Below are 15,695 nucleotides of genomic sequence, written 5' to 3'. Positions count from 1 at the left end.
TAAGTTATTTTTGAATGGTGTATTGATTAATTTATTCTTTCTTTGGTTTACCGAATGTAAGTTGTAATTGTAGATTTAGACTTTTAACAATTCCTTTCTATGGCTTAAAAATCAAAAGTAGGAACGGTGGTTTGTAACCAGTAGGAGTCTGAAACCCTCTCGCCTCACCCAAGGCGGAGAAGTCATTGAATGATTTTCCTCCCTAAAAAAGGAGATTCTATAACTATACCTACGCTTAATAATTTTGCGACTAGTACTCAAAAGTGTACTATTGTGAGGTAGGTCATAATAGTTAAAGTCAAAATCTAAATCAGATTAACATGCCATGATGTCATTGCTATTATTTAGTAGATCAACCACAAGAACGTTCAGTAATTTAGAATTGAAAATAAAATCGAATCGCATAACCTCTATTTTATTTAATCAATAGATAGATAGCATTAATATAACAGTTAAACTAAAAGACAATTAGTTTTCAACCATATTTTCCTTAACTTAAAGCTTAAATCTTTTACCTACCGTAAATCTCTCCCCAAGAACCTTAAGTAATGTTTAAATAAAGTAATTAAGTACTAACAACGTTTACAGAAATAACAATTTAATGATCAGACTTATATTTTTTATCTTCTTAAATCTAACCGTCGCGTCGCGTCGGCCCCTAATCTCGAGTTTTATAATAGAGCCATAAACCAACGCAATGAATAGAAATCTCGACTGAAACACAGCGGGAAAATGTTTAGGAAAACGCGACGCCCATTAAAAACTACCCCAGTTTACTTATGTACGTAAAGTAGAACAGATTTGTTACTTACGACGTTAAATCGTGTTCGTGTAACGTTTGTTTGTACATTTGTACGTACATCCTTAATGTAATGTGCTTATCTTGGTAGTTATCTGACGCGTCGGTTACCGTGAGCCGGCGTGACACTACAAAGCCCGCGGCCAGCCCGGGGACTTGGCGATGCGATGCGTCCCCGGCGGAACTTTACTCACTGACAGTTTATCCTGTGCTTCCAACTTGTTGGGAACTAATTCCGTCTAATTTAGACTGCGGCAGGCGGACTCACAAACGCATGGCTTACCCGACACCGTAGACTCGACGGCGACACCTTCCTGTCTGAAGGATTAATTTGGCTTTGTCTGCCGCTCTGCTTACAGTTGACATGCCGTGTTTAGCCTCAACATCGATGTAACACCGCCAGCCTTGTCCTTGTGGTATTACACAAGGTACTAGACGCTCCCCCGTAATGGATTATGAATTGATGAGGGTCGGAAATACCAACACTAAATAATTAAGTATATCTGTTTCATCTGCTTGTGAAAGCCCTTATTCTCAAAGCTCAGCTCGCGCTCAAAACATAAACGTTATTTAATTAACAACCCTAATTAGTAACAGCCCGAAATATATCTATTTAAACGGTCCCTGCGCGTAATATAGTCAACTCATTTAACACGTAACAGGCCCTGTCAACATTTCGGAACAAACAACCTATCTAACAATATTAAAAGCTTGTATGCGCCAACATGAGAAACTCAGTAAAACGTAATTAAAACCTTGTTAGCGCCGGCGAGCACACAACATCAACACTTAACATCCGCTGAGGACTCGCCAAAAACTAATTCGGACTAGTGGGAACGACCAACCCCGCCCCGCCACAGGATCCGGATCGCAAAACGCTCTAAGGGATTAAGCCGGCTTAACGTAGCCACTGCGTTTACATTCTAATAGTAGAACATAACTTGTCAATTCGTTTATGCGTAAACGGGTCGTATGAAGCCAGCGCGTGGCCACGCAGCCGTACCATTTTTGTTAGCCCCGCGGACAATCTGATCACTCAATTAAGACACTAATTCCTCAACGGGCCGGTCAAATCTTGAAAAGCCAGGAAACGTGCTGACTCTATTACGACAGAGGAAATTAATTTCCAAATATAAATAAATTCTATTTACTTCTGCTCGGCGAACCGTAACGCATTTAGAGCGGGGAGAATTCGCCGCTCACGGCGTGAATCGTTTTGGCAACAATTTAAACGGAGGAATCGTAAATGTTTATTTGGAGAACGGGCGTTTCCTCCGGCCGCGGGGCGACGTCGTTATAGGTCTTTAATGGCCAATAAAGTGTCAACGCCCGCTCCTTGCCTCAGATAAGTGTTCACCTGGAGTAAAAACGCTTCCCGAAGAGACAGCTCGGAAATAGACCGACAATAATGGCGAACCTTTGTCCTGACCATATAAAAATAAAAATTACTTCGTTGGAAAAACAATACAATTTAACAAACAAACGTAAACCTTTGAAGTTGTTGTTATTAAAGTAACTTGACTAAACAGGTAAATCCTTTTTGTTGTCATATCTTTGACTCCGTTAATTGGGATGAGAAGTTACTTCCAAAGATGTCTAAGAAATACTTTATCGCTTGAATATGATAAATCGTTCATACTTTAGGTAAAATGTTTCATTTCCCGTTTTTATTATTCTACTTTTGAATTAAGTTGGTAAATAGGTCGCTTGATATTGCGTAGGTACTGTATAAGGAGTGTTTACACTACAGTTAGGCACGTTACCTAAGCCGCGATTACAGAGTAACCCGCAGATACTCGGTGACAACAATCACAACATGATTTAGTACTTAGCCACTATCCGTGAATATTATTTCTAACTGTTTACATGTCGTGTAATCCTTTTGTATGTCCATCTATATTTAGCGTAATCCCACCAATTAGTGTAGTGGCATGACATACAGGAATGAGATTAGTGGCTTGTAATTTAAAGGTGAAATTATTATCCATTTAGAACTAATGTCTAGAACAATCAGCTCATATATTATTGAAGAAAGGAGTTGCTAATCACCTGAACTTTCGTAAGTGCCCTTGGCTTTCAAACAAATCAATATTTGTATGGCACATAGCAACGTACTCTGAGTAAGTAGGTAAATAAGTGATATATTCAGGTCTGGGTCCTTAGCTCCTTCGTTAGTATAGAGGTCCCAAAAATATGCTATAAATATTCTCTAGAAACCTTTTTTAGAGTGCCTCTGAAAAAGATCTAGCTCTAAAAATGAAAAGGTGTAGAAAAACTATGATGGAAGATTCACAAAAAAAGTATGCGAGTCACACACTAAAGCTGGGAGGATATTTAAGAAGACCGAAGAACTTTCCCATATCCATTACTTTACCTAATTTTTATTTTAGTGCATAGCTATTGTGAACAAAATATAGTTAGTTTGATACAAAACTAAAAAATTCAAAAGCGAACACAATCACTGAAATTGACTCTCGAAAGGTCGATATATTCATAAGGAGCATATTTTCCTCCTTCCTTTTTGGGTGAAACCCTGCATTGTCATCGTTTTATGGGCTGATGATTTCAACCAATGGGTTTAAAGCTTTCCACAGACCAACTTTACGTTTTGATATTATTACTTCCTTTCTGTTTTTCCATGAGAATCCTTACTATGATTGCATTATACATTATTGTCAAAATCGTGAAGGCTAAACTGTACTATACCTTTATAGCATTAAATCTAGAACAGTATCTTGTTTAAGAAGAACAGGGTAGATCTACTTGAGTTTAGATAAAGTGAAAGAAGTAGGCTACTAGAATTGTATAATTCAGCATCCTTTTGTCTACCTATCTCAAGAAAAAAAGGCATAAAGATACGTCTGTCTGACGACCCTGACACAGTGCAAATGTACACCTAAGTGCAATGGTATAAAGTTCCTTTTTGTTGCAGATCCTCCAGTAGTGTCATTATCATTGGGCAGCACGCTGAACCCTCACGACATCAAGGAAGGTGATGATGTCTACTTCGAGTGCTCAGTGCGCGCCAACCCTAGAGAACATAGGATATCGTGGTACCATAATGTAAGTACAACAATATAATATGACACATTGAAATCGGGATGATAGCTGGTATAGAAATAAAAAATACGTTTAGTCCTTCAGTTAGGAATGAAATGAACGAATATTATGACACTTGTTTTTATTTTGTCATATTAGATAAACAGTACTTAGATAAAACGAACCAAAGTTTACTAGTGGGAACAAATAAGTATAAGCCTTACCCGGATATATCTTCAAAAGTATTTGTTTCTGTAAAGTAATAAAAAATACGTGTCTAACGTTTTAAAATAATTTTCAAGACGGGCATTAAAATTAAAATTAGTCTTGTAGCTTTATTTTCGGAGTTAGGGTGCAAAATATATACTTACATGTTTTCTTTATTTCGATCATTTTCACACAACTAGTCGAATAAACATGCCAGTAAATAATGTAGTTCTTATTTTCTAATGATGATGTTGAAATTTTCCATAATTTCTACTTTCGTAGTTTCTATGTAATAATTTCTAAGAAAACCGTAAAACACTCTAACTAGCTGTATTTTTCCATTCAAATCAAACTCAAATAAATAGAAAAGTAAATATTTAATAACTTTCCTTTTAAAACTTTTGCATTACTAGGTATTCCTGCAGAAATAAATTAATACACGAAGAAAAACTTAAGTTTCTTTGGCTTCGTTCACAAATATACTTGATTAGTTAAAGAAATCGATATTTTTGTTAATGAGTCGGTGTAGTAATGATACTTAGCGAATGGATTAATGATCACGGTGTGTTGCTAATAGCTCCCAAGGGGACGATCCATCCATTTCACATAAACTCCGTCTTTACGACATATAATATTACTACAGGTGGTACTTATCTGTTCTCGCCTAAATCTAAAAATAACTTGCGACTTAAATACTTTATTAATAGAGTATGTTTTCGCTTTTTACTTATTTATCTATACCTCATGTGTGTCGTTACGAAATTATTTTAAAAAAAGCAATCATGCAATCTGAGTTTTTAATTGAACCATTTGTAGTGTGTGTGACACCTCGCCCCTATAAGTAGAGTAAGGAGAGTCAATTAAAGGTATTCCTAAGATAAACACGTCTCCTTATTACGCTCCCCAAGCCACGTCATTGCATTTCGAAGTACGGTAACGATTATAAATTCATATTTTAAATTAAGTCACATTTTCAAATTAAGTCCTTTCACTAATTAGTTCCGAAAATTATTTTCCGAAGCTTTTCATACAGTCTCAAAAAGAATTTCAATATCGAATCAAACAAAACATGAGATTTTTAAGCAGGCTCATTAAAATCCATCGCCCGTTCCATGTTCCATCGCGATCGGTATTTCATTAAAGGATCATGAATATTTATTAGTATAATATTATCACGGCAGTTCGACTTAATAATAAACTTACAATTGATTGATACGGTATGGATACTTGTTAACACAATAAAGTAGGGCCTGACGAATTAGATTACCAAGACGAAGGCGACAAGGGTGATGAATTACTGGCCTGACTTGAAGATCTGTTCATTATCAGACCCCTATTGATTACGTCATCACTCTTTGATATTGATGTAAGCCGTAAGCCTTCCACACTGATTATGATTAAAGATTCATGAGGATATTCGGTATATGATATATTAAATGCGTGTTCCTTATGAATCTGGTTTATGTCGAATGTTGTTATATTATTGAGTGCGTAATATTACGTTTGTTATTCTTGTGTACATTATATTATGTTTAATACTAGCTTCTACCTGCAGTTTTTCCCGCGTTCTTGTGGGATAAAAAGTAGCCTATATGTTATTCACCCGGGACTCTTGTTTTGACGTAATTGAGTAACACATAAACTTAAAAAAACGTATCTTCCTAATATTATAAATTCAAAAGTTTGTGAGATGGTGTGTTTGTGTTTGTTTTATTTGGTCTGGATTAACTCATAGATATTTTACTACGGGAATGCGAGTGAAACCGTAAATAATATATGCAGAAGCTAGTTAATAAGATTAGCAAGATCGTATGAAAGTGTGTTCCGATATAATAACTTTTCACAGTGGTGTTACTAATCTCTTTGTAACCGAGTGCGAGCCTATTGTCGACATACAATGATCACGTTATTAGAAGTATCAAAGCAGTTATTTATATTGAGCAAGTTTTGTTGTTTTATACCCTTTTCGAAGGGGCGAAATCAGCCAATGGCTTGTATCATACCCTTACTAATTAAAAACCACCCTGTTCCTACTCTTGCTTGTCGAACTAGAGCTCTGGTAACCCGCTAGGCAGTCCGTAGTTCTGAATCAGTTTTAGACCCTAAATTTGAATTTTGTAGAACCTAGGCTAAACACGAAAATTCTTGAAACATCTCAATAGGTTTTATTATGAAGCTATTTACAAATTATATAAAAACGCATAGTGTATAATATTACACAATATTATTATAACTATACACTTACAATTAATTCAAGCGCTATCTCATTATTCTAGATATTGTTAGATGCTCAAATTCTATTCCCAGAAGGATCGTCCAATGTATACAGAATCCAAATTATCTACCGTTGTTCTCGAAAACCTAAATACCATTACTGGAAAATTTCTAGCTACCGATTAATTTCTAATAACTTCCTAACAAGCACCTAAAAGTAGTGTGTTCACTCTATAATGCTAGGAGGCTAGGAACGTAGTCAAACTCGCAAGCCAATCTAAAAACTTAGTCTTTGGATTAGGGCTACTTTAATGATTTAGTAGCCACCACTAACTAGGTAAGCTTTATCAGGATACGTGTGTATAGAAACTTAGTTACTACTTTTTCAGTTGTGACTGATTGAAGTACCTACATAATTCATTGTTCTCGTATTTATGAATACTAGCTGAGGTTCACTTGGCGGACGTGAATTACAGACTTTGTGATTAATAAAAGAAGCCTAAGCTACTCCTTATTACATCAGCTACCTGCCAATAAAAGACCAGCCTAAATCGGTACAGCCATTTCAGGGTTTAGCCAGAACAAAAAGACAGTGTATGTAACATATCTCATGGATATTCATATTCATTTAGTAAAAAGCAGTTATTTTAATAGCACAAACACTCAAATTTTATATTAGTCTAGACTAGATATGGCATCAGACTCACCTTTACACATGACTCATAACATATTTGGAAAAATTACGTTGCCGTACTCTATTGAGTTATTGTACTCAATATTCATACTTTTTGTACTCTATAGAGTACAACAAATTCAGTCAAAAATCAAGTCTTAAATCAGCGACCTAAGTTTAGTCACAAAAAGACAATAAAACACACGACATTTTATACCAAGACAGCTAACACAATTTTTCATTCCCAAAATACAAACCTATTAATACAAAAAGCATACTTAATCATAGAACATTGATGAAGTATGTATTAAAACAAAGTGTACCACGTAAACATAATCTAAATTACATTTGAATAAGTTGGTTGTAATCACAACACTCGTTCGTGACCTTTATCAAACGAAAGCCCCTCACGAACTTTTAATACGTTCAGCCATTGATTTGTTATTTTATGGCGAACACAAACTATGAATATTATATACAATGTTTACTAGCTTATGATCGTGGATTTAGTCGTGAATAGACGTGTTTTGTCAATATACACTGTTTTGTTATGTTTAGATACCGTAATCTACTAGATTACCTAAGACTTGGTTGTGTGATCTGGAGCTGCGGACTACCTAGCGGGTTTACCGGGGCTCCAGCTTGAAGGGCAGAAGTAGGAACGGGTGGTTTTTAGTCAGTAAGAGTCTGACTTTCTCTCATGCCTCGCCCAAGGCGCCCAAAAAAATATAATGAAGACTTCGTTGTGATGTTACTAAAACCTAACGCCTATCTTATTTTCTTGGGAGTAATTAAGGCTACATTTCATCCCGATATTTCTACGGGATCAGGATCAACTGTATTTTTTTTTAACCACACACTCAATGCTTGATAAAATAATTATTTGTGCAGGACAAACCAGTACTGCACAACGTGGTAGCCGGTATAATCGTGAGCACCAAGTCGCTGGTACTGCAGAAGGTGACAAGAGACCATGGAGGAGACTACTCCTGTAGAGCAACCAACGCGCTCGGAGAGACTGCCAGCCAATCCACGCATCTTAGCATACAATGTAAGTAAAACGTTCATTATTTTGTATTTTAATTAGGCTAGAATCAAAATCAAGTATTATTAATGGAGAAAAGCTCTACTAGTTTCGAGTCATCATGATCAAAATGCGAACGAACAAACATCACGCTGCTCATAATGAAGAGTCCCTTTGTGACTCGAAACTAGTAGAGCTTTTCTCGATTAGTAATACGTGAGTAAACCTTGATTTTTAGTTGATAACACTGCAATAACACTATCACACAACATTTTAATAAAATCCAAAGATTGTATTTTGTTTGTAATTGTACCAATGCTTATTTGTTATTACTCATATAACGTATCTAAAGATACTTATATAGCAAAACCTTAATCCTAATTACCATAAGAAAAAAAGCATAAAAGGGAAGGACTAATTTATGTATTCAATTAAGAACATTTCTTAGCGTACAATATTCATAATTTCAATTCTTTCTTTCATACCGTTTCATGAGTTCTTGGTAATTGTAGTAAATTAGTTTTAAATTAAGCGTGGGTCGCAGGTAAATGTCAGAGTTAGGTTCCTGGAAGTTATGTCACTACTTAATAGAAGGCTAAATTGATGATCCCTGGTATTTTCAATATCTTTTTTCTACTTTAGAGATATTAAGATGCTTGACATTGCGTCTTTTTTCTCGAATAACCTAAGAGGGTGTAGATCAATATATGATATGGAACAGGACCTGATTTTTATCTTTGTTGACATTTCAATAGTACTTCTTCTTTTGAAAAAACGTTACCCCACACTAGGATTTTCTCCTGTACTTATTTATGGTTTAATTGGAATTAATGATTAGGACTTATTTATGGTTTAATTGGAATTAATGGTTGGATTTTGACTTTGACATATCAGCTTAACGACAGTCAGAATTTTAAGTCTCATCTCATAGAAGGAGAAATTACTTTCTTACCGGTTTTTAATTCCAGCGACGTCTTAAAAAATCGTAAATTCAACATGCTAGATCGCCCAAAATTTTACCATTGTAGATCAAAGAACCTCTTCCAACTTACAAACCACCCCAAAATACAGAGTCTTACATTAATAACCCAAGCGATTTCACCCACTACTCGCCCACACGGGCTATTACCAATAGATTACGTGACATCACTCATAAATACTCACGATTCTAAATACAGAAACAAGAACCCAATCAACAGATACAGTACCTGGCGATAAATATTGCACATCGTTATATTTATTCGGCCAGATACTCAGAGCTGCGGACTGCCAAGCGGGTAACTGGGGCTCCGGCTCAAAAGGCAGGAGTAGGAACGGGATGGTTTTTAGTCAGTAAGAGTTTGACACTCCCTCCCACCTCGCTCAAGGCGGTAAAATTCAAAAGAAGTTTTTCTCTCTCAAAAAAAAAGCGTTCCCAAAATAAAATTACCCCTATGTGCTATTATTCCAGAAACCTTTCTTTCTCTGTACAAATATTCATGCAAATCTATGTAGTAATTTTTGCATAAAGCAACAAATATCCTCACAAACCATCACATATTAGTAAAATGGATTTAAAAAAATATTAATAACGGTACCTACTTTATGAGATTGAGATGGGATTTTGATTCACTAAAATGGAAGATAATTAAAATCTGCTAATGGAAAAACACTATCTCAAACGAATGAAAAATCTCCATAAGCGGTATACGGTCACTTTTTTCTATTTTGATCCATGGGAACCTCCAATTGACTTCATATTGCTATGTCTATTGTCATACTTATAATACGTATGAGATATTGTTTTTCTGAAAATGTCATAAACAAAATACGAAAAAACGAGCGATGTGCAATATTTATCGCCGGGTACTGTAAATATGTATGAACTCGGAACATGATGTTACGGTAGCAATTAGTGCCTTCAGCAGCTCGTGTAAGGTTCACCACCGTATCTAGTTAAAGTTAACTTTGATAAGTACTAGAACTTATTGTGCTCACATGCTTAGTCAATGAGAAAAGTAAAAAGTTGACCTGGAAAGGTCTGAAGTTAGATTGAACAGAAGAAATTGTCAATAGATTGGGTTTTTACATTCATTTATTGATGGCGTTTCGTTTTTTCTAATGACTTCGGTGATGCGATACAAGAGGGAGTGCCAGACTTTTACTGTCTAAAAATTACCCCGTTCTTATTCCTACTTTTCCTGTCCGTAACTCCGGATGGCGTTATGCTAGGTTCGTTTTTCTAGTCAAAATATTTTATGTAAATATCGTAATGTAACCGATTAATGACATATTTACTTTTCAAATGAAAATGTCGCCCGCGTCACTTACTACAGAGGCTCTAAAACCCTGAAAATAGATTCTCACACAACTGTCTTTCTATAACATCTTCCCCATTTTTTACGTTGTCATAAACTTCATTTATTCTCAAATAAACACAAAGTGAATAAACTATTACACTAATAAAAACGTCGGCTATAGAAGAGGCAGTAAGTAAATTGTTGCTTAGATAACTTCCGGCCGGGATCGACGCGTCCTTTGTTTTCCTATTATAAAACAGAGTGCTAATAAATTACGTTTCATTTCGCCGGAGGCTTTTCGTCGTCTGCTGACTGCTGTATCAATCATTCTCACAAAGATCTTAACAAAGATTTGTTACAGTCAACGGACTGCCACGGTACAATGTATTGAAAATAGAATAATTCCATTTACTGATAAACACGAGCAATAAATTACAATAAAGGAGATTAGGAACGCTACATCTGTCTTCTTGCCCGGTGTGATGTATGTAATGTACTCGCGGCCCGGAATAATGCCAGGATAATGAGTTCTCCTTTATACGTACAATATGGTTTTTGAACACGTTCTACAAAATTGAGTAATTCTCATGAATAGGCACTAATTACATTATGAAACCGTACAACCCATATTCAGAGATACACATGATCCCAAATTACCCGTATTAAAGCGAGCTGCTATTTTTGTTCGGCTGCGTATACACATTCGTGTCGAGAATGTCTGTTTCCCACATAATACCAGAAACACTCCATTTTATGGATGAAAGAATCGTTCGTACGCTTGCTAATGAGCGTGCAATCAGCTGCTTCACCAAAACATTTTGGCAATAGGCCAGACTATGCTAGTACACAGGGGGCTAATATTCCAGCCATTTGCCGACAATACGCCGATGAAAAAATTCCTTAACCGCAAAATGAACAACACGATATCGATCGCTAAGTGAGTGCAAACTACTATCCCGAGGGATTAATTTGCCACTCTGATCATTGCGTCAACAAACAAGTTGTATTAGTGAAGTGGTGAGGGAGCACTTCGACAGGCAGTCGTCAGAGTCACCGCGCGACTATCAATCATCTCGGAAGCTGGCTCGGGAAGATTTACGTGGGTTCCGTCACCGCGGGCGGCGGCACGACACGGCCGGCCGATCTGCGACAAATGTACCGCTCCGACCCTCCCTGCTATTTGTTACCGCACCGCTGTTTTACTTTTGCACCGCTCGCTGCCGACAGTTTGTTTCCATTTTATTGATCCTTACCGTCACAAATCTAAGGCGAAGAAAATGTACGTTGTTATTCGCACGCGGTACACGATCGCTGGCGCCGGTGTTACATTAATCCACATACATATTTTCATATTCCCGCTACAGTAATCCTACCGAGGTAGGGCTGCTTAACGCGAGCAAATATTTGAGAGTTTAATGAAAATCTAAGGCAGCTCGGGAGCGCAGTTTTGCAAGTAGATATCTAAATGAATCACAGTCGCTGACTGCGCCTGCTCCGGAGGGGAACAGTTGGGCGATAAAATTTATATATCGTCTAACTTCTGTTATGATTTAACGAACTGTATTCGGGTCTCTTTTAGCTCTTTGTTAATTATGGCATTCTTGCTTGAGAGCTTTCGAGACAAAATCTTTGTTGAATATAATACGCTCCGGTTTGTTCGTTAAGTGCTGAATATAATTTAAAAGAATTTCAACTACCGTTTCCTCGTGTAACATTTCTGTGTTGCTAATGAGAAAATTCTTACGGAAATACTGCATTGCAACGTTTGATATGAACATGTGAGTAATGTTTGCAATGCTAGTGTTGATTGCCTAGCTACGTATTAATTAGTACGTTAAATATTTACTATTTCCGATTCAATAAATTGTATTTACTATTTGGTCTAGTAGATACCTATTTATGTGGATACGTGTGACTCTTGAATGAGCAACATGTTTATATTATTTTGTACTTACATTTATTCTTCTTGCGTTTTCATTGTACACTACAGTTTGTAGTCATGATTACCTTTAAAATCCCACCATTTATAAAAAAAATATGTAATTACATATTGGGTACTTTAGGCCTACCTTCTATTTTATGAACACAAAAATAAGCCAAAAACATTTATCATTTATCTCTTATTCTTCCTAGATGCTCCAGTATGCGCACACCCATCACCACAAGTGCTGGGCGCTCAGCTGGACGAGTCGTTGCGTGTACGCTGCTCCGTGACTGCCAACCCGCCAGACGTCAACTTCTTCTGGCAGTTCAACAACAGCGGGGAGAGTCTTGACGTGTCACCGTTGAAATTTGGTAATTATTCATTTTCTTTTTAGGTTAATGTAAATTTTTTATTATCTCTTTAGTAAGATCTTTTGAAAGGCTAAATTTTCTTATTGTTCTACAAAAAGTCATAATCCAATAGAAACGGTTGACAAAGATCTCAGGAAGCCACGGAATGCAAGTGACCACGGCCTATCGTTTTATGGAATACATGCAAAAGAGTCTGCTCTTTCAGTCATCCGATGGTAAGCGATCAGCGCCGCTTCATGGACACCAGAGGAGTCACAGGGGAAAATCTTTAGTGGAGACCCAGCCAGTACCCAGTAGTTAATGTCTGGTGGTTGATAGGATAATGATAATGACAAATCTTTGATAGTTTTTAAATATCAAATAACTATCTTATTTTAGTTTAAATGTGGTCATACATTTAACAACCCATCTTCTGTCAGGTACAGCGAATGGCAGCACTAGCGAGTTGAGCTATAAGCCGCAGAGTGAACGAGACTACGGTACGCTGAGCTGCCGTGGTACCAACACTGTGGGCAGACAACTAGACCCATGCGTCTTCCAGATTGTTCCAGCTGGTGAGTGACCTTATTTCCTTAATAAGTCTTTGAACAAAATTATCATCATATATGCTAATCAAGATGTACACAAAAGTGAATGAAATTGTTCTCAGGACTTCGTAGCAAAATGTAACCAATACATGCTGTCAAAAAACACAATACGATTTTTCATAGTAGCAAACGATACGTATCCAATCGATATTCGCAGGTACAGTCATACAATATGTAAAGCAAAAAACAAATTACCCGCAAAATGAACCTTGATTACGTAGCAAGCCCGCAATCAGAGCCAATATACTCCAATTGAAACCTGTGCAATGCATCTTCCCCTGTATTTATAAATACATAGGGAATACAATGCAATAACTCGAGTTTACAAAAGTCCAAAATGTCGGCACCGAAATGAACACTTCAATAAAAGCATTAATAAAACCGCGTGCACACAATTTGAACCAACAACGAAGCCGAACTTGCTCTACGTTTTATAATTCCAGCTTTCGGCTTGCGGCCTTTTATACCCGCGTGCCAAATCTCATAACTCCTCACTGTTGACGTATAATTTACCTCCAACTACTATTGGCACAGAAATGAGAAATACGATTTATGAAATTAATTCTAATGAATTTTGAACCGACTACACATAGAACCGACGGTATTATTTTTGCTGACATGATTCCGACTACTACTTCCAACCGCCCGAGCACATTACACAATTCGAAACATAAATTAATCTAACAGCACGTTTCAATTAGAGAAGAAAAATACCAACGAGTAAATTGAAACTTTGTTAAAATATATGAAAGTGTACGCGAGCTGCTCGGAACGTACCGAGTCCGGACGCCGAGCATTATCTTTTTATTCTCAAATCTCGTTATTTTATAGGAACGGTTGCAACGTGCGCTTATCGTACTGATGTGCACGACTGCCACACGAAATATGACTTAGCTGTTGCGGAGTGCAACGGGAATATCACAAAACCACGGTTTAATATCTCCGCAGCTTCGTTATAACATATTCGTGTTAAATTGTCACCAGCTTGCCATAAGTCAAGGCGAAATTAGTGAGTTTAGCGCCCTCTGCACTTAATTTTCATTTCCACGCACGCACCGCGTCTGTTGTACAAACTACGAACATTTCTTGCGTCTCTTTCCCGCTTGACATACAATAATAATGTCGCGTAAGGGGAGTAAACTTCGATTTCTATTATAACTTAGCTTCGAAGAAAATAATCTTGAAAAAGTTAAAATGGCTCGGAAAATTGTTTAACTTCACTCATGTCTAGCATTTTCAGCCACATTCTTTTTAAAAGTTTTGTTGGTATATATGAGTATAAAATGCTTTGTTTAGTAACCAGCTCTGTACAAGCGAGACATAATTATTTCAGCATTTCTAGAAAACTCATTAAACAAACATTTCAGTTTGTAAATGAGAAGCGCTGTAGAATTAATTAAGATTTTCACCGCTATATTTAAGCAGTGACCGCTTGATTTCTAAAATTCAAAATTAACAGCGATCATTATCTGTTGCCAACAGAGAAACTGAATTAAAACTTAGAGGTTCGTGTTACACAAAGGCTGGATAGGGCAAGCGAAGGCCTTTTCATCAAGAAGTCAGATAGCAACAGCTTGAACTAGCCACTTCTAGAGTTTGTTAACTCAACTGCCATTTGCAGCCAGTTAGTCTAAGTTTGCATAAAGATATTACAAACATAAAAGCGTGGGTAGAGATCTAATTTAAACTTGTTTATTTAGTTGCAAGGTACGGTATCGAAGGTTCAATTTTACATAATATACTTACCTACTCAATTTAAGTTTTGACACAGTTATAGTAGTTTTTTAAGTGTGGGAAAGCCATGCTTCGGCACGAATGGGCCGGCTCGACCGGAGTGATACCATTACCCCCCTTCCAAATCCCCGATTCCCCAACAACCCTTAAATTCCTAACTCCCAAAAGACCGGCAATGCACTTGTAACGGTTTTGGTCCTATTCCATAAAAAAGTAGACGGATAAACGAGTAGACGGACTACCTGATGGTAAGCAATCAGCGCCGCCCATGGACACGCAAAACACCAGAGACGTTACAAATGCGTTGCCGGTCTTTTGGAGGTTAGGAATTTGGGGATGTGGGTAATAAAAAACAACTCATGCAGCAATCAAATCTTATTTTCATGCACTTCAAAACGAAATAACAATCCTTACAACATACAATACTTACAATACATTTGTTTCCTTTTAGCTCGTCCAACAGCGCCAAGAAACTGCTCCTTGCAAACTGGCAACACCAGTGTAGAAGGCAGTTCGTGGTTGCGTGTGCGCTGCGTCGCTGGCTACGATGGAGGTCTGCCTCAGTACTTCATGCTGGAAGCCCTGGACCCTGTCACAGGACGAACCAGGTTCAATGGCAGTGTTAATGAGACTGGTCAGTTGGATTTTAAAATGTCTATACGCTAAATTAATTATTATGTTATCGGCTTACTCACGTAACTGATTCTATAGTAGCTCTACTACAGTAGCTCTACTACAGTAACTCTACTACAGTAGCTCTACTAAAGTAACAGCGCGACAATCGCCGCGTCGTGTGTCGCGGAATGCTGCTCATGAATATGAGCCTCTAGCATGGCTTGAAACT

General features: G+C 37.1%; 1 protein-coding gene across 5 annotated transcripts in view; it reads left to right on the top strand.

Annotated features, from left to right (window-relative positions):
• Positions 1-15,695, top strand: part of LOC118275465 (hemicentin-1) — an 84,964-nt gene that overhangs the window by 64,061 nt on the left and 5,208 nt on the right. For all 5 annotated transcript variants that reach the window (XM_035593442.2, XM_035593440.2, XM_035593439.2 and 2 more), the window contains exons 9-13: positions 3,732-3,862; positions 7,824-7,983; positions 12,369-12,530; positions 12,950-13,084; positions 15,303-15,485. In XM_035593442.2, coding sequence (XP_035449335.2) covers positions 3,732-3,862; positions 7,824-7,983; positions 12,369-12,530; positions 12,950-13,084; positions 15,303-15,485 — 771 coding nt within the window. The remainder of the gene's footprint in view (positions 1-3,731; positions 3,863-7,823; positions 7,984-12,368; positions 12,531-12,949; positions 13,085-15,302; positions 15,486-15,695) is intronic.

This window comes from Spodoptera frugiperda, chromosome 8 (genome assembly GCF_023101765.2).
Source record: "Spodoptera frugiperda isolate SF20-4 chromosome 8, AGI-APGP_CSIRO_Sfru_2.0, whole genome shotgun sequence".
Classification (NCBI taxonomy): domain Eukaryota; kingdom Metazoa; phylum Arthropoda; class Insecta; order Lepidoptera; family Noctuidae; genus Spodoptera; species Spodoptera frugiperda.
Note: the sequence above shows the minus strand (reverse complement) of the source record. Positions and strands in the feature narration are given on the sequence as shown.